Source organism: Heteronotia binoei, chromosome 15 (genome assembly GCF_032191835.1).
Source record: "Heteronotia binoei isolate CCM8104 ecotype False Entrance Well chromosome 15, APGP_CSIRO_Hbin_v1, whole genome shotgun sequence".
Taxonomy (NCBI): domain Eukaryota; kingdom Metazoa; phylum Chordata; class Lepidosauria; order Squamata; family Gekkonidae; genus Heteronotia; species Heteronotia binoei.
This window is the reverse complement of record NC_083237.1, coordinates 64,831,740-64,852,668: the sequence shown is the minus strand read 5'-3', so window position 1 is coordinate 64,852,668 and position 20,929 is coordinate 64,831,740. Positions and strand designations below refer to the sequence as shown.

Here is a 20,929-nt window from a genome sequence, read left to right as displayed (position 1 = left end):
GGCCTTGGGTCAGCCAGAGCTCTCTTATCCGGGAGAACCGGGTTTGATTCCCCACTCCTCCCCTTGCAGCTGCTGGAATGGCCTTGGGTCAGCCAGAGCTCTCTTATCTGGGAGAACTGGCTTTGATTCCCCACTCCTCCACTTGCACCTGCTGGAATGGCCTTGAGGTAGCCATAGCTCTCTTATCTGGGAGAACCGGGTTTGATTCCCCACTCTTCCACTTGCAGCTGCTGGAATGGCCTTGGGTCAGCTATAGCTCTCGAAGGGCAGCTGCTTTAAGAGCTCTTTCAGCCCTACCCACCTCCCAGGGAAGATAAAAGAGATTGTCACCACTCTGAGATTCAGAGTATAGGGCAGGATATAAATCCAATATTATCATCATCTTCTTCTTTTAACCATCCCTTGGCTCACTTGCTGGAGACACCCAGCACCATTTCTTCCATAAACACCCTTCAGCAGTGCCTCTGCCCTCTTGTGTGTGGCCTGGTTAGGCTCATAGGAATGTCTGGGGTACATGGGGGTGGGCTGAGGTAGTGAAGTTGGGAGTGTTCAACACAAGCTCCGCACATAGTTTGTACAACTTTAACAAAGTGCAGCTCAAAAGTTTACACGCCAAGGGGAGAAGTCTCTTAGCTGCTTCTCAGTCTCCCTACCCCTCAGTGAGGATAGCTGACATCCTCCAAGTCACATTTGCTCAGATTATGAGGAAGAAAAACTGCAATGGAGAAGGGCTAGTGAGAGATGCTCCTTACGTCTTCGGGTTGAAGTAGATGTCTCCCCAAAGCCTCTTAGCAAATTCCTGGTAGTTGATGTCTCCTGTAATGCACAAAGAAGAGAAAGAGAGCTGAGCTGTGCAGCTCACCGCTGTGTGGAGCATCCATCTCTGGCTTTAAAACAGGCTGCATATCCTGAGAATCTGGCTGGCAGCTCCCTCTTTAACTAGACACCGCCTAGCAACAGCATAACCTGTTGGTTTTCCTGACTTACACACCGTGGCCTCTCTCCCCAGTAGACTCAAAAGCAGCTTTCACAGTTCTTCTTCCCTCTGTTAGGTTAGGCTGAGAGTGTGCACGTGGCCCAAGACCACCTAGCAAGCTTCCGTGGCAGAGTGGGGATTCGAACCCAGCTCTCTCCCAGATCCTAATCTGACAGTCTAACCACTATACCACACTGCCTCTCTATCCCTTTCTAACTGATCTTAGCTTGCCAAACAAAATAGGAGTAAAGTTGCACCTTTAAGGCCAACTTAGTCTTATTCAGAACGTCAGCTTCCGTGTGCTTAGAGAGCACACGAAAGCTGACGTTCTGAATGAAACAAAGTTGGTCTTAAAGGTGCAACTTTACTCCTATTTTGTTCTACAGACCAACAGACTGACTACTTAGCTTGCCAAAGTTCGACCTGCCCTTAGTATTCTAACGTTGCAAGCAGGACAGAACACTGAAGGTTCCTTTTTGTTTGATGGCAAAGGGGAGGGACGGTGGCTCAGTGGTAGAGCATCTGCTTGGGAAGCGGAAGGTCCCAGGTTCAATCCCCGGCATCTCCAAAAAAGGGTCCGGGCAAATAGGTGTGAAAAACCTCAGCCTGAGACCCTGGAGAGCCGCTGCCGGTCTGAGTAGACAATACTGACTTTGATGGACAGAGGGTCTGATTCAGTAGAAGGCAGCTTCATATGTTCATATCCTGTCACAGCTGAGTAAATCTCTTCCCATCATCCTAGGAAGCTGGAATGAGATGTACCCAGGTGTGACAGGACGTCCTCCTTGTCCTCTGTGGCTGTACTATGTTTGATTGATCCCTGGCGTATACTGCACCCAACTGGACAGAGAGCATACTTTTATTTCTTTCGGGGAACGTAATTCTTTCTGGTTAGACCCTTCCCGTTTCAGCTTCTCCGAGGCCTCAGATGGCTGCTTGCGATACAGATGCTATCATGATTTCTGACCATGCCCCAATACCATTAGTTCTTTGGTTTCCAGACTGGGTTAGACCATCTGGTCTATGGTGTTTTAATGTGTTTCTTCTTAACGGTGAGGCGTTCAAAATTCAGATGACGGCCGTTTTCAGAGTGTTTTACTGTTAATCAAGGAACAGCTAGTACTTGTGCTATTGAATAGATGCTTGTAACACTTTTCTTAGAATCACTGCATTTGCTGCTCATAAGGAGCTTAGAAGAAAGAAAGATGGAAATATCTGTTAAGTCGATGTGCTACATCTCCAACACTAGATCTTTACTGGGAACTGCAAAAGGTTAACTAGGAAGTAAATAATACACTGGCAATATGAAATTTTCCCTCTGAAGGGGACTGCATAGGAGAGTTCTCACTTACATCACTTAGCATCTCTTCTTGCCCCTTTATCCACCGACCCTACATGACGAATGGGATTTAGTTTGCTAGTTTAACACTCAACAGATGCAGCCCCGTGCTGCAGAGGGGTAAAGCTGCAGTACTGCAGTCTGAACTCTCTGCTCACAACCTGAGTTTGATCCCCATGGAAGCTGGGCTCAGGTAGCCAGCTCAAGGTTGACTCAGTCTTCCGAGGTTGGTAAAATGAGTCCCCAGCTTGCTGGGGGGAAAGTGTAGATGACTGGGGAAGGCAATGGCAAACCACCCCATAAAAAAAAAAACTCTGCTGTGAAAACGCTGCGATGCGACATCACCCCAGAGTCGAAAATGACTGCTGCTTGCACAGGTTACCGGGTTTTTTTTACCTTAACACTCAACACCAACAAAAATGTGAGTTGCTGCACCTAACTCAGAACTGGCATCGTCCCTGCCCCCAGGGCTCCAATTCATTAGGCTATCAAGAATTAAACAGACAAATCAGGGATTAGGGTTTGTAGAATCTGGAAGAAAAACTTTCTCCAGTAGAACTCGGCACTTGAGCCCGAAAGATTCTACAAACCCTAATGATGATGCCAGCCGTGAAAACCTGAAATCTTTGATAAAATCAGGGATTGATGGGTGGGGTGTGGGGGTGTGGCAGACAGACACAGATGTAATGAGGTTAAGAACATAAGAGAAGCCATGTTGGATCAGGCCAACGGCCCATCCAGTCCAACAGTCTGTGGCCAATAATTTAAATACACACACACATATACACACTGTGGCTAATAGCCACTGATGGACCTCTGCTCCATATTTTTATCTAACCCCCTCTTGAAGCTGGCTATCCCTGTAGCTGCCGCCACCTCCTGTGGCAGTGAATTCCACATGCTAATCACCCTTTGGGTGAAGAAGTACCTCCTTTTATCCATTCTAACCCGACTGCTCAGCAATTTCATCGCATGCCCATGAGTTCTTGTATTGTGAGAAAGGGAGAAAAGTACTTATTTCTCTACCTTCTCCATCCCATGTATAATCTTGTCAACCTCTATCATGTCACCTCGCAGTCGACGTTTCTCCAAGCTAAGGAGCCCGAAGCGTTTTAACCTTTCTTCATAGGGAAAGTGTTCCAGACCTGTAATCATTCTAGTTGCCCTTTTCTGCACTTTCCCCAATGCTATAATATCCTTTTTGAGGTGCGGTGACCAGAATTGCACACAGTATTCCAAATGAGGTTTTTGAGAAGGACAAGTCAAGATACACACAATGACATGGGTACAGGGATTCAGTGAAAGACCTTCAAGAGAACGGAAACGGCTTGATGGCTAGAGAGAGGGAGGGCACTCCAGAGCCAGGGGGCAATGTGGTCAGCGGTGGGGGCAGTGGAAGTCCACCTGAGGCAAGCCCCTGCTCTCTCAGCCCAGTCCCCTCCATTTGCAAAGTGGGTGGCTGATGTAAGGACCATTTGACGGCTCTGAATGACACGCTGTAGAAACACTAGCCTGTGAGTTTAGGATATAGGAAAAGTTTGAACCTGGGCCTTCCCGGGAGGCAGCTGAAATCTCACCATTCAGCTGCACTAGCTTTCTTGCGCTGAACGGAAGGAAGGAAGAGGTGGAGGAAAAAGCACACAGGGAAAGAGGAAAGAAATGTTAGGGGTAGGAAAGGGAAGAGCTTCACAAGCAAGGACCAAAAGCACACACCTCTTGCAGGCTACCAGGCACGGATTAAGCTGGCAAGCTTGATAAACTCTTGTCAAAGCAGTCGACTTCGGAAGCCTCCTCTGAAAGCCTATGTGGAGCTTTTCGGAGAAGTGAACAGATTGCCTCTCAAAAGCAGCCAGCCAAGAATTACTTTAAAATGATGCCCACGCAAACAAAGTGCAAGACCTTCCTCGTAACCTTCAGCACAGAAACAGCTGAGCCTCTTCCCCCTGAGAACAGGCCTTGCACAGAGAGGCAGACAGATTCTGGACTCTTCGCTCAGTAAATGGCACGGCTCCTTTAGAAGCTGATCACAAACAAGTGTGCGGCAGGCAATCTGCTTTCTGAAAAACCACCTCTTTTGCAGGGGAGGAAGGGAAAGGAGATTGTAGGTCACTCTGAGACTGTCCTTGAATGGGCAGCTTCTGGGAGAGCCCTCTCAGCCCCACCCACCTCACAGGGTGTCTGTTGCAGGGGAGGAAGGGAAAGGAGATTGTAGGCCACTCTGAGACTCTGTCCTTGAATGGGCAGCTTCTGGGAGAGCTCTCTCAGCCCCACTCGCCTCACAGGGTGTCTGTTGTGTGGGAGGAAAGGAAAGGAGATTGTGAGCCACTCTGAGACTCTTCAGAGTGGAGGGCGGGATATAAATCCAATATCTTCATCTACCTCACAGGGTGTCTGTTGTGGGGGAGGAAGGGAAAGGAGATTGTGAGCTGCTCTGAGACTCTTCGGAGTGGAGGGTGGGATATAAATCCAATATCTTCATCTACCTCACAGGGTGTCTGTTGTGGGGGGTGGGGAAGGGAAAGGAGACTGTGAGCCGCTCTGAGACTCTTCAGAGTGGAGGGTGGGATATAAATCCAATATCTTCATCTACCTCGCAGGGTGTCTGTTGTGGGGGAGGAAGGGAAAGGAGATTGTGAGCCGCTCTAAGACTCTTCGGAGTGGAGGGCGGGATATAAATCCAATATCTTCATCTACCTCACAGGGTGTCTGTTGTGGGGGAGGAAGGTAAAGGGGATTGTGAGCCGCTCTGAGACTCTTCGGAGTGGAGGGCGGGATATAAATCCAATGTTATCTTCTTCTTCTTAGGTCCTGATTTAAATCAGTTACATTCAAAAGCTCCTTCTGTCACATTTTTACCCCACTCTTCCTCCAAGAAGCACAAGGCAGCGACAGACCCAACGTTACTGTGGTCTGCAGGGAAGGAGGACCAAGACATTCTAGGGAGTCCTGGGTCACTCTGCGCAGACTGGCCTCCCGCCAGCAAGGGATGGATATCTTACCACTGCGTCTGCAGCTCCTCATCACAGCAGAGCACAGCAACCACTTGCTTACAACAGGGAGAAAATAAAAGGCCACGGTGAAGGGGCACTGCCGGAGTGGGAGTTGACGTGACGGCCTGAGCCATCAGCCATGAAAGCTGCTCTCGACCTGCATAGCCCACCCTTTCAGCAGGGCAGTCTTGCCCCCTGGGGTTCACATTTTTGTCCCACTGGACTGGGATGAGCCCTTGGGAATTGGCACATATACGTATTTATTTATTTCCTCGTATTTGTATCTCACCCTCCCCGCTAGCGGGCTCAGGGCGGCTAACAAGTCAAAATGGCATCTAAAAAAGACGACAAATTTAAAAAAAATGTTAAACATTAAGACACCACGGTGCTCTAAATCAACCAGAACAATAAAATATAGAGAAACGAGGCGGTGTTACTGTTTAGTGCTGAAGAGAATCACAGGATCGGTCACCAATCCTCAGAAGGTGGAGCTTTAGCGATATTAAACAGCAATCAGTTCCAGGCAGTGTGGCAGCCCTATCCCATGTTAGTTGTCGTATGCTAGCTGAAACAGTTTGGTTTTACAGGCCCTGCAGAATAGGGAAAGGTCCTATAGGGCCCCGATAGCCTCTGGGAGGGCATTCCATAGCACAGGCACTGCCACAGAGAAGGCCCTGGTGGAACTCAGCCTGCCCTCCTTTGGCCCGGGGCTAGGCAGGAAGTTCTGAGCCCCTGAACACAGTACTCTGCAGAACATGTGGAGAAAGGCAGTCCAGCAAGTAGAGAGGTCCCAGGCCATAGAGGGCTTTTAAAGGTCAACGCCAGCACCTTGAAATGGATCCAGAACGCCATAGGCAGCCAGTGCAGTGCTTTCCGTACAGGGTGAATGTCCGATTAACAAAATGGCTGCAGCATTCTGCACCAGCTGCAGCTTCTGGATCTGGGTCAAAGGCAGCCCCATGTAGAGGGCATTACAGTAGTCTATTCTCGAGGTGACCGTAGCGTGGATCACCATCACGAAGTCGCTGCATTCAAGGAAAAGGACCAACTGCCATATCTACCGAAGATGGTTAAAAGGCAGATTTGGCAGTGGCTGCTACCTGGGCCTCCATAGTTGAAGTAGGCTCCAGGAGAACTCCCAGGCTCCTGACCTTTGGTGCCAACGCCAGTGGCACTCTGTCAAAAGCCGGTAAAGAGATCTCCCCTCCCAGACCGCCACGACTTAGGTAGAGAACCTCCATCTTTGTCGGAGACATACACACACACTTACACACATGTGCCCAGATGAAAAGGCTGGGTGCACATGTGCACATACTTGCATAAAGCACAATCTGATTCCACAATACAGGACAGTGCTGCAGAAAGAGCCAAGATGTTTCCAGCACTCACACAGATTTCGGCTGATCCTTACCATACATATCAGTGTAGATCTTGGCAAAAGAGCCCAATGTGAAGCAGATGCTGTACTGCGAGCTGGCGAAGCAGACGTTGCCCAGGAGCGGAGAAAGGATCAGATTCTCATCTGTGGAGTACATGCTGCAAGCAAGGAGGCAATTCTTGACATCAGATCTGCACAGTTGCTTTTTACTTAACTGAACATGTGTGTGGGGGGGGGGGGGGAGGAGAGGTGTCAGGGGGTGAGAGAGCTAAAAAAGACCTACATTCTAACCAAGGCTGAGACTTATCGGGCATAAGAACATAAGAGAAGCCATGTTGGATCAGGCCAATGGCCCATCCAGTCCAACACTGTGTCACACAGTGGCAAAAAAATTTATATATACCTACACACACACTGCGGCTAATAGCCAGTGATGGACCGCTGCTCCATATTTTTATCTAAACCCCTCTTGAAGATGGCTATGCTTGTGGCCGCCACCACCTCCTGTGGCAGTGAATTCCACATTTTCCACATGTTAATCACCCTTTGGGTGAAGAAGTACTTCGTTTATTGCTGTGGATTGTTAAATGAAGGAGGGCAGATTCATTTTTGTGAGGATAGCAGCACAAATTTCTGTTCTGTTCACTTCTCCTTATTGAACTGTAAGCTCTCTTATGCCTCTAAGATATCCGAACAACTGATATTTCAGTTTTGACAGTTGCCAGCTAACGCACATGCAATTAACTGGATAAAAGACAAACAGTATCAACACAAGTGTGTAGCTGTGTTGGTCTGGAGCAGCAGAACAACCTCTGAGACAACAGCACCTTTAAGACCAACAAATTTTTATTCTAGGTATATGCTTTCATGAGCATGCATGCACATGGAAGCTTATACTTGGAATAAAACTTCGTTGGTCTTAAAGATGCCCCGGACTCAAACGTTGTTCAGTATCAACTCAAGTTTAATTACAAGTCATCTGATACTCAAGCATAAAGGCAAAAAAAAAGGTTAAGCATTTCCAAAAAGTGATGGAGAAATAGTTTCTTTTACAAAAGCTGGAGAGGGTGTACAGCTTTTTTAATGATCACATTTTGGATTAACAGTAATGACCTATATCCGTCACAACCACTGTTAATTACACAGAGACTGTTGCACATTTCTTGTGTCTTTATGAACTATAAAAAGGATTCCAACGGGGCAATTTGGCCACTGATTTTGCTTCCCTTGAGGAGGAAGGAGGCTTTGAAAACTCTTGGATCAACTGTGCCAGTGTCTCTGTGAGAGAGTGTGTGTATGGTGGGGGACACATGCACACTAAATGTTAGGTGAAAGCCTACTCATGAACCTGAAGCTACTTTAAGAGCACAGGGGAGGGACGGTGGCTCAGTGGTAGAGCATCTGCTTGGGAAGCAGAAGGTCCCAGGTTCAATCCCTGGCATCCCCCAAAAAGGTCCAGGCAAATAGATGTGAAAAACCTCACAAATAGGTGTGAAAAAAGACCCTGGAGAGCCGCTGCCAGTCTGAGAAGACGATACTGACTTTGATGGACTGAGGGTCTGATTCAGTAGAAGGCAGCTTCATATGTTCGTATGTTCAAATTTGGTCTTTTGGGGAAACATTTTATGGGTCTTTTTTAAAACAGCTGGTAAAAAGCTTCTTAGACAGGGTTATCTTCATAATTTTATTTCTACATCTGCTTAGTTAACTAGCTGTTCTTCATCAGGCATTTACACGCCTTTGAGTGATCTAGGAGCAAACTGTGACTCTCCCCCAAAGAAAGGTAGATTTCCATTCTCCTCACCCCACTTAAACTGGAGAAATCGTTTGAACTCAGCTCCCCAGTCTTCAGAGATTCCTTAAGAGAAGTATCTCCATACCTGATCAAGCCGTTGACTTCATCCACGATGTGCCGTAGTTTGTAGTAGGCATCAGTGGGGGGCAACTTCAGCTCCAAGATCAGCCGATCGATCTTGTTGATGCACACGGTCACGGCCAACCTCTCCTGCACAGCATGCTTGATCAACCTCTCGGTGTTGAGCATGACCTACGTGTGAGGCAAAGTGTGAGGAATCAAACACAGACCCTTCCGCCATTTGGGGAGAAGGGCTTGTAGGAGGATCAACACGCAACAAGCAGAAAAAAATTAACTTTCCTAAAAGCGATGCCACATTCCCTTTCTGAGCAGCCTGCCCCACCCGACGACAATGAAAATAAAACCCTTTGTCACACGGAGGCGCAAGGGCTGAAAGAGAGATCAGATGTTAATGAACAGGAAGAGCTGTGACGACCTGTGGGAGAAGGGAAATCTTATTTCCCCACAGGTGCCCTCTCCCCGCATCCAGTGGCAACCCTCCCTTCTTCCTGGCATTTGTGGCTACAGCACCTCCAAGTGCCACTTGAACCCCCCCACACACACTTTTTTTTTTTTGCAGCACTCATGCATGCACAAATATTGCTCCTAACCTTTTTGGCAGGAGGGGATTAGAAAAAATTTTTTCCCTAAACAAAAACTGTAACTGTGGCTCATTGTGCTGTGCAGATGTCTTAGCTCTTGCACAGATGGGTGGTCCAGGAGCACCTCTGCCCATGCAGAGAGAGAAACAGAACAAGAAGCATCTGATTAAGAGGAGGGAGCAACAGACACACAACAAGGAAGTGACTAATTACATGGTGGCAGCAACCACCATTCATGCCATTTATGGAGGGCAAGCACTCCAGCAATTTAGGGTTTGTAGTCTTTCGGGATCAAGTGGCGTGTTCCTTCCAGAACACGGTAGAACAGTAGAACACAGTTTCCCCAGTAGAACACGGCACTTGATCCCGAAAGACTCTACAAACCCTAATGATGTTACCAGCCGTGAAAACCTGAAATCTTTGACTCCAGCAATTTCTTCTGAATGACACTTCAACCTGTATATTTACTGTACTCATTAGAAGTATGAAACAGTTGTTTTCTTTTTTAAAAAGGAGATCCTCTTGGCAGTGGGATGGAAAAGGATGGAGGGCAGAGCAAGACTGCAGCTTTCCATTAAAACTTCTGGACATGGCGATTCTATGAATTTGCCAGGTGAGCATGTTCCATTAGTGCAGAATGCAGCTTTCCTATTGTTCAGGATGCAGCTTTCCTATTGCTAAAACTCTATTCCCTTCTCATTGTCAGTAGCTACAATGCCCACATTATTCCTCCATTGCCGTTTTAAACAAAGCCACACCATTCTGAATCAGCATCACATTTTGGTTTCAGATTCTACCTCGTGGCACAAAAACGCCATCCCCAGTTTTTGCTCTGAACAGGGAAATGTTCTTCCTTCTTCTAAGATTGCTAAGAACATTTGCTTCCTCTTGCGTTAACAGACAAAAGCAGAGGCGTACTCACCCCCTCGGCAGCATCGATAAAAAGCACCACACCGTCAGAAATGCGAAGGCCGGCTGTGACTTCGTCAGAGAAGTTTACGTGACCTTGAGAGAGTGAAACACAACCCCACAAAGTGGAAAGTCACGGGAAGTAGAGAAGAGGGGGAATCAGAGCATGAAAAACCAGCCCCGGTTTGATCTGTTGTGGTTCACAAGCTTCTGATGTGTGAGGCCAAAGGCTCTCTTCGCACCCAGCAAAGGCACAGCCAGCAGCACCGAAGCACCCTGCTGACTTTCAAGCACACCACAACTTCTCTGCAACAACACTTCAGCATCATTTTTCCAAGTCAAAGGGGACTTCTTGCATTTAAAATAGCCGTTTATTCCAACACCACCCCGTCTGCCAGGCAATGAGAACCATAAGTACGATCTCAATTCATTTTCTCAGGTGCAGAGAGAATTAAAGTTAGGTGCCAGGCCTCAACCCGGACCAGAATCCCAAATGACTCTGGGTCACCCAGTTTTCCTGTACTCTTGCATGTACTCAAATGCACAGTGACTTGAATCCACCTGAAATTTCAAGATAGAAGGAATTTCTACGTGCAGAACAAGAGTTTCTTGTCTCTCCCCCACTGCAGCCCAAAATGTCCCCAGCCTCCCAATACTGCTGCTAGGAGACAAAGCGCTCCCAGGAACAATGAGAGGGGTCAGAGGTCTCCAGCGGGTGGCGGGATCAGCAAAAATTGCCAAAACTCTTCCTTGTATTCAAGCCTCTGTTTTTTATAAATTCTAAATCTGAATTCAGGAATTAAGCAAAAGAAAAATCTAGTCCAAAATCCATCTTCTGCAAAATTATGACAAAAAATTAGTTCCCACCCCCCCAAAATGGCTTAAATTATAATCTATACCACCTTTCAAAGGTACATCCATGAACACAAGAAAAGCAATGTACAAAATATACACTAGATGGCACAATGCCAGATAAAATCCATTATATGCACCCCAAAATATACTGAAAAGCTATAGGTGAAACAGTTCTCTTCTACATCAAAAATTCTTTAAAAGAAAATAATTAATCACACTGAAAGGATACATTATAAAATAACTATTTTATAACTGTAACTATCTTTGGCATACAGGAAAAAACCCTGTTTCCCAAATATCCATGAGAATTTAATAATCTTTCTGCTTTTACCTGCACAAATGCTAATTGCTAGAATTTGGAAAAGCAGACTTACACTTGCCATAAATATTTGGCATATACAATGCAAGCATATTAAGTCTTTTTTTTCTTCATAAAAGTTGCGTAAAACCCTTGAGGTTATATTATATAGTGCATTATTATAGAGACTGTTTTAGCCTCTTCATGCTATATTTGATTGACTTGATGAAATTCTTAATCTCAAACTACATTAAAACATCCTAGCCTGGGATTATGGCTGGAATCTTAGACACTTTCCTGAGAGTAACAATGACTTAAGTGAGATTTCCTTCTGAACTGATCTGCTTAGCGTTGCTCCCTGGAGAATACAAGCACAGACAGCTTAAAGAGGGAATTGGATAAGCATCTGAAGCAGAGGTCCATCAGTGGCTAGTAGTCACAGTTTATTGTTGGAACTCTCTGTCTGGGGCAGTGATGCTCTGTCTTCTTAGTGCTTGGGGGGGCACAGTGGGAGGGCTTCTAGTGTCCTGGCCCCACTGGTGGACCTCCTGAGGGCACTTGGGTTTTCTGGCCAATGTGTGACACAGGCCATTCTCTTATTGGGGGGGCAGGACGGTGGCTCAGTGGTAGAGCATCTGCTTGGGAAGCAGAAGGTCCCAAGTTCAATCCCTGGCATCTCCAAAAAAGGGTCCAGGCAAATAGGTGTGAAAAACCTCAGCTTGAGACCCTGGAGAGCCATGAATGGGGCTGTGGCTCAGTGGTGGAGCATCTGCTTGGGAAGCAGAAGGTCCCAGGTTCAATCCCCGGCATCTCCAAAAAAGGGTCCAGGCAAGTAGGTGTGAAAATCCTCAGCTTGAGACCCTGGAGAGCCGCTGCCAGTCTGAGAAGACAATACTGACTTTGATGGACCAAAGGTCTGATTCAGTATAAGGCAGCTTCATATGTTCATATATATGTTCTTATGTACTCAACTTATATCAAGAAATATTATGAAAAATTTGAAACAAACAGGTAAAAAGACTAAGAGAAACTCTTTTATGTTTCGGTTTAGCCTTCTGGTTGAGAGACATCAGTGATATCTCTTGAACACAGTTTTGCTATGGATAGGCTTCTTCCGTGGAGTGTCTTGAAAACAAGTCTGTTGGAATCTGTTCTGCATCTGATGTGTAATGCCTTGTGCTCTCCTCTTTCAACAACAGCATTTCAAAAAGAAGCTTGAAGAAAGTTTCTCAGGATCCTGTGGATAAGAAGCCCAGAGCTTCTGCTCCCTAATATAGGACGAGGAAGGTGGTGGTGATTGGAGACTCCTTGCTCAGAGGGGTGGAACCAAAAGTATGCCGACCGGATTTGTCATCCTGAGGGGTCTGCTGTCTGCCAGGTGCACGCATCCAGCATGTGACAGAAAGGATTGGAAGACTTATCAAGCCCATGGATTGCTATTCTTTCTCCTTGATCCACGTGGGAACAAACAATACTGCCCGCCAGAGCCCTGAACGTATTAGAAAAGACTATGTGGCTCTGGGTCAGAAGGTGAAGGAGCTGAGCGCACAGGTGGTGTTCTCGTCAGTGCTTCCTGTTGAAGGCCGTGGCTTAGGACAAGAAAGAAGAATACTTCAAATAAACGACTGGCTACGTCGATGGTGTCGTCAGGAAAGTTCCGGATTTCTGGACCATGGCTTACGCTTTCAAGATGGTGGTCTTCTATCCGGAGATGGTTTGCACCTTACGGTGGTAGGAAAAAGGGTGTTTGGTAACAGCCTTGCTAACCTAATAAGGAGGGCTTTAAACTAAATTTTATGGGGGAGCGAGACAATAATTCAAAGCCTCGTATGATGCCAGAAACAGGGGATAAGAACATTAAAGATTTGCAAAGAGTGGAACATACGCAAGGTAATATTAACTCTCAGGCTTGTATGGAAACTAAACCCTCGGGATGCATAAAACGTGGATTCCGATGTCTCTACACTAATGCACAGAGTATGGGAAACAAACAGGAGGAACTGGAAGTCCTAATAAAGGAAGGAGACTATGACATAATAGGCCTTACTGAAATTTGGTGGGATGATCTCTTTTTTTGAGAAAGTGACTACCTTGCTGGATCAGGGGAATGCTATAGACATCGTTTATCTTGATTCCAGTAAGGCTTTTGATAAAGTTCCACATACTATCCTTGTTGACATTGGTAAAATGTGGTTTGGATCCTGTTACTGTTAGGTGAATCTGTAACTGGTTGACATATCGCACCCAAAGAGTTGTGAATGGTTCCTCATGCTCTTGGAGAGGGAGTGCCTCAAGGATCTGTCCTGGGACCTGTTGTGTTCAACATCTTTATCAATGATTTGGATGAAGGAATAGAGGGAATGCTTATTAAATTTGCAGATGATACTAAATTGGGAGGGGTTGCAAATACTGTAGAAGACAGAAACAGGATACAGGATGACCTTGACAGGCTGGAAAACTGGGATAAAATCAATAAAATGAATTTTAACAGGAATAAATGTAAAGTTCTGCATTTAGGTAGGAAAAATCCAATGCATGGCTATAGGATGGGGGAGACTTATCTTAGCAGTAGTATGTGCGAAAAGGATCTAGGGGTCTTAGTGGATCATATGCTGAACATGAGACAACAGTGTGATGTGGTTGCTAAAAAGGCAAATGCAATTTTGGGCTGTATCAACAGAAGTTTAGTGTCCAAATCACGTGATGTGATGGTATCACTTTACTCTGCCCTGGGAAGACCTCACCTGGAGTATTGTGTTCAGTTTTGGGTACCATATTTTAAGAAGGATATAGACAAGCTGGAACAGGTCCAGAGGAGGGTGACAAAGATGGTGAGGGGTCTGGAGACCAAGTCCTATGAGGAAAGGTTGAAGGAGCTGGGGATGTTTAGCCTGGAGAGGAGGCGGCTGAGAGGTGATAGGATCACCATCTTCAAGTACTTGAAGGGCTGCCATCTAGAGGATGGTGTGGAATTGTTTTCTGTGGCCCCGGAAGATAGGACCAGAACCAATGGGTTGAAATTAAATCAAAAGAGTTTCCGGCTCAACATTAGGAAGAACTTCCTGACTGTTAGAGCGATTCCTCAGTGGAACAGGTTTCCGCGGGAGGTGGTGGGCTCTCCTTCCTTGGAGGTTTTTAAACAGAGGCTAGATGGCCATCTGACAGAAATGAAGATCCTGTGAATTTAGGGGGAGGCGTTTGTGAGTTTCCTGCATTGTGCAGGGGGTTGGACTAAATGACCCTAGAGGTCCCTTCCAACTCTATGATTCTAAGTAAAACTTTGTTGTTCTTAAAGGTTAAACTTGACTCTTGCTTTATTCTTTGCAGATGTTCTGCCAGCCTTTCAAGTCCTTTGCAGCAAGACCCGCATCACCTTCTGCTGGGCATGATAAAAGCAGCCGACTCTGAAATGTTTTTAGCAGGTTTTGCATGCTGATTCACTGCCCACTTTCTCTTTATTAAGAACTGCTTGCCGTTCCGTCCTATTGTCTGAGGAAGTGTGCTTTTAGCACACGAAGGCTTATGTCACGGCCCGAGTCTCTGACACGAAGCTGCGGCTGCTATCGTCCTGGCAACGAGCCAGGACCTCTCGCAGACAGCCCAGGCGAAGCACAGGGAGTGGTCGTAAAACAGTCCAGTTGATTGATAACGTAAACAGGCAGGCTGGAGGGTGAGACGGAAGCTTGGTCAGGGAAGCCGAGAGTCAGAAGCCGGGGAGCCGAGCCGAAAGTCAGAAGCCGGGAAACAGAGCCGAGAGTCAGAAGCCGGGAAGCAAAGCCGAGATCAAACGATACCTAAGCCAGTCCGATAAGCAAAGCCAGAGTCCAGAATACCAGTCTATGGGTCAGGCCGGGTCAGGAATGCACAGGTTCTTTCCGAAGCAAGGGGTGCGAGACGCAGACACATCCAAGGGTGTTCGCTTGTTGCCAGCACAGTTTGGCCTGAGGCCAGGATCCCAGATATACTGCTGGCTAATTGGCTCGTTAGAACTCCGGGCTCAGATCTCTTCTAGCCCGCATGCGCGCCTCTCTACGCCTGTTCCTGAATTCCAGGCGTCTCCTCTCGCGCAGGCGGGCCCCAGGTGTTGGTGAGTCTGGGGGAGATGAGCTAGTACCTGGTGTGGCCAGATTGGTTTCAGGTGGCCCCTGCTGCTGGCTGGCTCCTTCAGGACTTACGTCCTCTGTTGCTGAAGGCATCTGCACAGCAGGGGCGGGGTCAGAAGCAGGCACCTGCTCTGAGTCAGCAGGGGCAGGCATGACACTATCCCCCCCCTCAGGCCCCCCCTCATCCAAGCCGCCTGGCTTATCTGGGTAGGCCTCATGAAACTGCCGGAGCAGGTCAGGGGTATGCAGGTGGGCAGCCGGTTCCCAGGAGCGATCCTCGGGAGGGTAGCCTTCCCAGTCCACCAGGTACTGGAGTTGACCTCGGTGCAGCCGGGAGTCTAGGATCTGGTGGACTTCAAACTCTTCCTCATCGTCCACCAGCACCGGTGGCGGAGGCGGTGGTGGAACGTCCCTGTTTGGGTCCGGCGCTGCCGCTGGTTGGAGGAGAGAGCGGTGGAATACGGGGTGTATCCGGAGGTGGGCCGGAAGGCGTAGGCGGAATGCCACGGGGTTGACTTGCGCCTCTATGGGGAAGGGCCCGATGAACCGATCGGTTAGCTTGGAGGACCGGCCAGGAGTCCGGAGGTACCGGGTCGAGAGCCAGACAGAATCTCCGACCTTGAGGGGGGCTCCGTCCTGGCGATGTCGGTCCGCGGCCAGTTTGTAAGCGTCCTTGGCGCGCTGGAGCTGAGTGCGCAGGAGGGCGTGGAGCGCGTGGAGTTCCTCAAGTCGGTCGGTGGCTGCGGGAACGTTGGCGGAGGGGCCGAGCGGAGGGAAGAATCGGGGGTGCAGTCCATAGTTGGCGGCAAACGGCGTGGTCCGCGTAGAGCTGTGGACTGCGTTGTTATACGCGAACTCTGCCAGGGGTAGCAGAGTGGCCCAGTTGTCTTGCTGATAGCTGGTATAGCAGCGCAAGTACTGCTCCAAGGTGGCGTTGGTCCGCTCGGTCTGCCCGTCGGTCTGGGGATGGTAGGCGGAAGACAGGTGTAGTTCTGTCCCCAAACCGTGCTGGAAGGCCTGCCAAAAGCGGGATGTGAATTGTGGGCCCCGATCCGAGATGACCTGCGTGGGTAACCCGTGCAGGCGGAAGACGTGGTTTAGGTACAGCTGGGCAGTCTCCGGCCCGGATGGTACTCTGGCACAGGGGACGAAGTGGGCCATTTTGGTGAACAGGTCCACCACAACGAAAATGCAGGTGTGGCCCTGGGATCGTGGCAGGTCTACGATAAAGTCCATGGACACCACGTCCCAGGGACCGGCGGGAGTCGGCAGGGGTTGCAGGAGACCGGAGGGCTTGGCCGGTACGTTCTTGGCTCGGCGGCAGACCTCGCAAGAAGCCACGTAGCGACTAACGTCCGCTCGGACGCGAGGCCACCAGAAGTCCCGGGTCAACAGATGGGCGGTCTTGTGCTGCCCGAAGTGCCCAGCCGGGGGGGCATCGTGGGCCAGCCGGAGGATGCGGGATCGGAGAGGCCCGGGAGGGACGTACAACTGCTCCCGATGGTAGAGCAGCCCATCCCGGGTGGATAGTTCTCCGGCAGGGTCTTGCTGCGGTTCCTGCAGGTGTTTCTGCGCCCACGGGTCGGTGTCTTGGCTGGCCTGTATCTCGGCCACCAGGGCGGGTGCGGTCAGAGTGGCGGCAAAGACCGAGGGTGGCAGAATACTAGCCCTGGGGGCTTCGGTGGCACTAGAGGTGTTATAGTCCGGCCGGCGGGACAGAGCGTCGGCTCTCTGGTTCTGGGAGTGCGGGACGTAGGTGATGGTAAAGTCAAATCGTGAGAAGAACAGGGACCACCGGATCTGCCGCTGGTTCAGCCGGCGGGTGGTCTGCAAATGTTCCAGGTTACGATGGTCGGTGAAGACTTGGACCGGATGCCTGGCCCCCTCAAGGTGGTGGCGCCAGACCTCAAAGGCCACCTTGATAGCCAGGAGCTCTCTCTCCCAAATGGTGTAATTGCGTTCGGCAGCCGAGAGCTGCCGGGAGTAGTAGGCGCAGGGCTGCCATGGCTGGCTAGGCTCGTCCCGCTGGGAGAGCACGGCTCCGAGGGCCACATTGGAGGCGTCCGCTTCCACCATGAAGGGCAAGCTCGGGTCAGGGTACCGCAGAAGGGGACTGGAGGAAAAACTCTGCTTGAGCTGGCGGAAGGCCCGGTCGGCTTCGGGGGTCCACTGAAAGGGCTCCTTCGGTCGGAGGAGTCTGGTCAAGGGCTTGGTGAGGTCGGCGTAGCCCGCGATGAATTGCCTGTAATAATTGGCGAAGCCCAGGAGGCGCTGGATGTCCTTCCGACTTCGAGGGGCCTGCCATTGAAGGATGGCGTCGACCTTCCGCGGATCCATCTGGGTTCCCTGGGGGGAAATGATGTGCCCCAGGAACTCAACGGACTGGAGGTGGAAAGCACATTTCTCCAGCTTGGCATACAGGCGATTGGCTCGGAGTCGCTGTAGCACCTGGCGGACGTGGTGGATGTGCTCCTGTTCGGATGCAGAGTAGACCAAAATGTCATCTAAATAAATGATCAGGAACCGGTCTAGCAGGTCACGGAAAACGTCATTCATAAAATGTTGGAAGACGGCGGGGGCATTGGTGAGCCCAAAGGGCATGACCAGATGTTCGTATTGGCCATACCTGGTGCCAAAAGCGGTCTTCCACTCATCCCCGGCTTTGATACGAACCAAGTTGTAGGCCCCGCGAAGGTCGAGCTTGGTGTAGATCGTGGCCCCTTTGACGCGGTCGAGGAGCTCAGGGATCAGTGGGAGCGGGTAGCGGTTCCGAATGGTAATCTTATTGAGGGCCCGGTAGTCGTTGCAGAGTCGCAGGTCCCCGGTCTTCTTCTTAACGAACAGGACAGGTGAAGACAGGGGCGAGGTGGAGGGTCTAATGAACCCTCGGGCCAAGTTCTTGTCCAAGTACTCCCGGAGGGCAGCCAGTTCCGGGTCTGCCATGGGGTACAGGCGGCCTGCGGGTAGCGGAGCGCCGGGCACCAGGTCGATGGCGCAATCGTAGGGCCGATGTGGGGGAAGCTGGTCTGCTTCCTTCTCATTGAAGACGTCCGCGAACTCCTGGTAGGGAGTTGGGAGTGTGGTGGCGGCCCCCAGGAGGCTGGTGGTGCGTGGGGAACCGGGTTGGTTGACAGGCGGCACCTGAGTCGAGTCGGGTGGTAGCGGGGAACAGGGTGCGAGGGTACTCGAAAAGCTCAGTTCACGTTGCACCCAGTCCACATGGGGGTTGTGGGCTTGCAGCCAGGACAGGCCCAAGATAACAGGGAAGCGTGGCATGCGGGCCAAATCGAAGGTCTGCTTCCCTTGGCGCTGTTGGACCCACAAAACGAGTGGTAGAGTTTCGTGGCGGACCGGCCCCGAGCGCAGCAGACGACCATCCACTGCCTCGACCAGTGTAGGAGTTCCCTTTTCCCGAACGGGGACGCCATGCTCCTTGGCAAAGTGGCTGTCCATGTAGCAGCAGGCAGCCCCTGAGTCCAACATGGCATGGACGAAGATCCACCGGTCGTCGGGAAGCTGCAGGCGGATCGGGACCAGGAACGGGGTGGGTGGTGGATGGACGGAGCTAGAGGACCTCAAGGAGTGCCCCAGGCCAGGAGATCCGGCTAGACCTGGGGCTGGCCTTTTACCGAGGCAGCGGAGCTCGGGGTGCGCTTTGATTTGGCCGGGCAGGAGCTTGCAAAATGCCCGTCCCCTCCACAATACAGGCACAGGTTGTGGGTGCGCCGTCGGTTCTTCTCCTCAGGGGTCAGGCGAGGGCGGGCGCCGCCCAGCTGCATGGGTTCTACAGCCGGCGGTAAAGCTGGGGTACCTGGAACGGGAGCCGCCGGGGGGGGCCTTGTTGGAGTAGTGCCCCTCTTCTGCCTCTGGCGCCGACCTTGCAGTCGCCCATCAATGCGTAGACACAGCAGGATCAGGTCCTGGAGGGCGGCTGGGCGGTCGGTGCGTGCCAGTTCGTCCAGGACGGCATCGGAGAGGCCTTCAGTGTACTGGTCCACCAAGGCAGCTTCATTCCAGGCCAGGTCTTGAGCCAGCAGCTGGAACTCTGTGGTATACTGAGACACAGAGTTCTGGCCTTGGTGCAGAGCCCGTATCTTGCGATTAGCTGTCTCAGCACGCACAGGGTTGGCATAGGCGGCCTGGAAGTGTGCCTTGAACCGTGTGTAGTCTGCTAGCAGCGGCGAGGGCTCTAGCAGCAGAGGAGTGGCCCACTTGGCCGCTGGCCCTTTAAGCAGGCTCAGGATAAAACAGACTTTTGTTTTGTCTGTAGGGAAGTCGCCCTGCCTTATCTCCATGTATAGTTCACACTGGGCGAGGAAGGCAGGGAACTCTTCCAAGTTTCCTGCGAATTTCTCAGGAATGCTCACCGGGCAGCGAGAGCGGGGAGCAGCGGCGGCAGCCAAGGCCACGGCATTGGACGCAGTCTGCTGCTGCAGAGTAATCACCGCTTGGGTTAATTGCTGCACCTGGTCTAGGAGCCCCGGCAAGGGGTCCATGCCTCCTGCCGCTTGGTCCGTCATGAGCGTGCCTGGTGAGTTTTGGGTGCTGGCAAGCTGTCACGGCCCGAGTCTCTGACACGAAGCTGCGGCTGCTATCGTCCTGGCAACGAGCCAGGACCTCTCGCAGACAGCCCAGGCGAAGCACAGGGAGTGGTCGTAAAACAGTCCAGTTGATTGATAACGTAAACAGGCAGGCTGGAGGGTGAGACGGAAGCTTGGTCAGGGAAGCCGAGAGTCAGAAGCCGGGGAGCCGAGCCGAAAGTCAGAAGCCGGGAAACAGAGCCGAGAGTCAGAAGCCGGGAAGCAAAGCCGAGATCAAACGATACCTAAGCCAGTCCGATAAGCAAAGCCAGAGTCCAGAATACCAGTCTATGGGTCAGGCCGGGTCAGGAATGCACAGGTTCTTTCCGAAGCAAGGGGTGCGAGACGCAGACACATCCAAGGGTGTTCGCTTGTTGCCAGCACAGTTTGGCCTGAGGCCAGGATCCCAGATATACTGCTGGCTAATTGGCTCGTTAGAACTCCGGGCTCAGATCTCTTCTAGCCCGCATGCGCGCCTCTCTACGCCTGTTCCTGAATTCCAGGCGTCTCCTCTCGCGCAGGCGGGCCCCAGGTGTTGGTGAGTCTGGGGGAGATGAGCTAGTACCTGGTGTGGCCAGATTGGTTTCAGGTGGCCCCTGCTGCTGGCTGGCTCCTTCAGGACTTACGTCCTCTGTTGCTGAAGGCATCTGCACAGCAGGGGCGGGGTCAGAAGCAGGCACCTGCTCTGAGTCAGCAGGGGCAGGCATGACAGCTTACATTCTGAATAAAACTGTGTTGGTCTTAAAGGTGATACTTGACTCCTGCTCTGTTCTACTGCTTCAGAACGACCTGGATCTGTCTACTCTGTTGGATAGTTCACCCAACCTTGTTTCTTCCACGACATAGGACTCTCCTCCTGTTGACCCACCTGGTGTGTCCATGATGTTGAAGAGAAATGACTTCCCTTTGGTGTCTGGAAGAACGACGGTGACTGGAGTGCTCTTGATCCCAACTCCCCTCTGGAGGGAAAAAAAACAACAGATCAAGATTAGGAAAGTGTGAGTGGAGGGGGAGAGGTCATCACGGGGCTGAGCCATGAGGACA

The 20,929-nt window shown here is 50.5% G+C and overlaps 1 protein-coding gene across 2 annotated transcripts in view; it reads right to left on the bottom strand.

The window, feature by feature from the left end:
* EFTUD2 (elongation factor Tu GTP binding domain containing 2) overlaps nt 1-20,929 on the bottom strand; it is a 56,830-nt gene that overhangs the window by 21,609 nt on the left and 14,292 nt on the right. For both annotated transcript variants that reach the window (XM_060256718.1, XM_060256717.1), the window contains 5 exons: nt 20,754-20,844; nt 10,063-10,145; nt 8,564-8,730; nt 6,717-6,841; nt 753-816 (listed from right to left, as the gene is read on the bottom strand). In XM_060256718.1, coding sequence (XP_060112701.1) covers nt 753-816; nt 6,717-6,841; nt 8,564-8,730; nt 10,063-10,145; nt 20,754-20,844 — 530 coding nt within the window. The remainder of the gene's footprint in view (nt 1-752; nt 817-6,716; nt 6,842-8,563; nt 8,731-10,062; nt 10,146-20,753; nt 20,845-20,929) is intronic.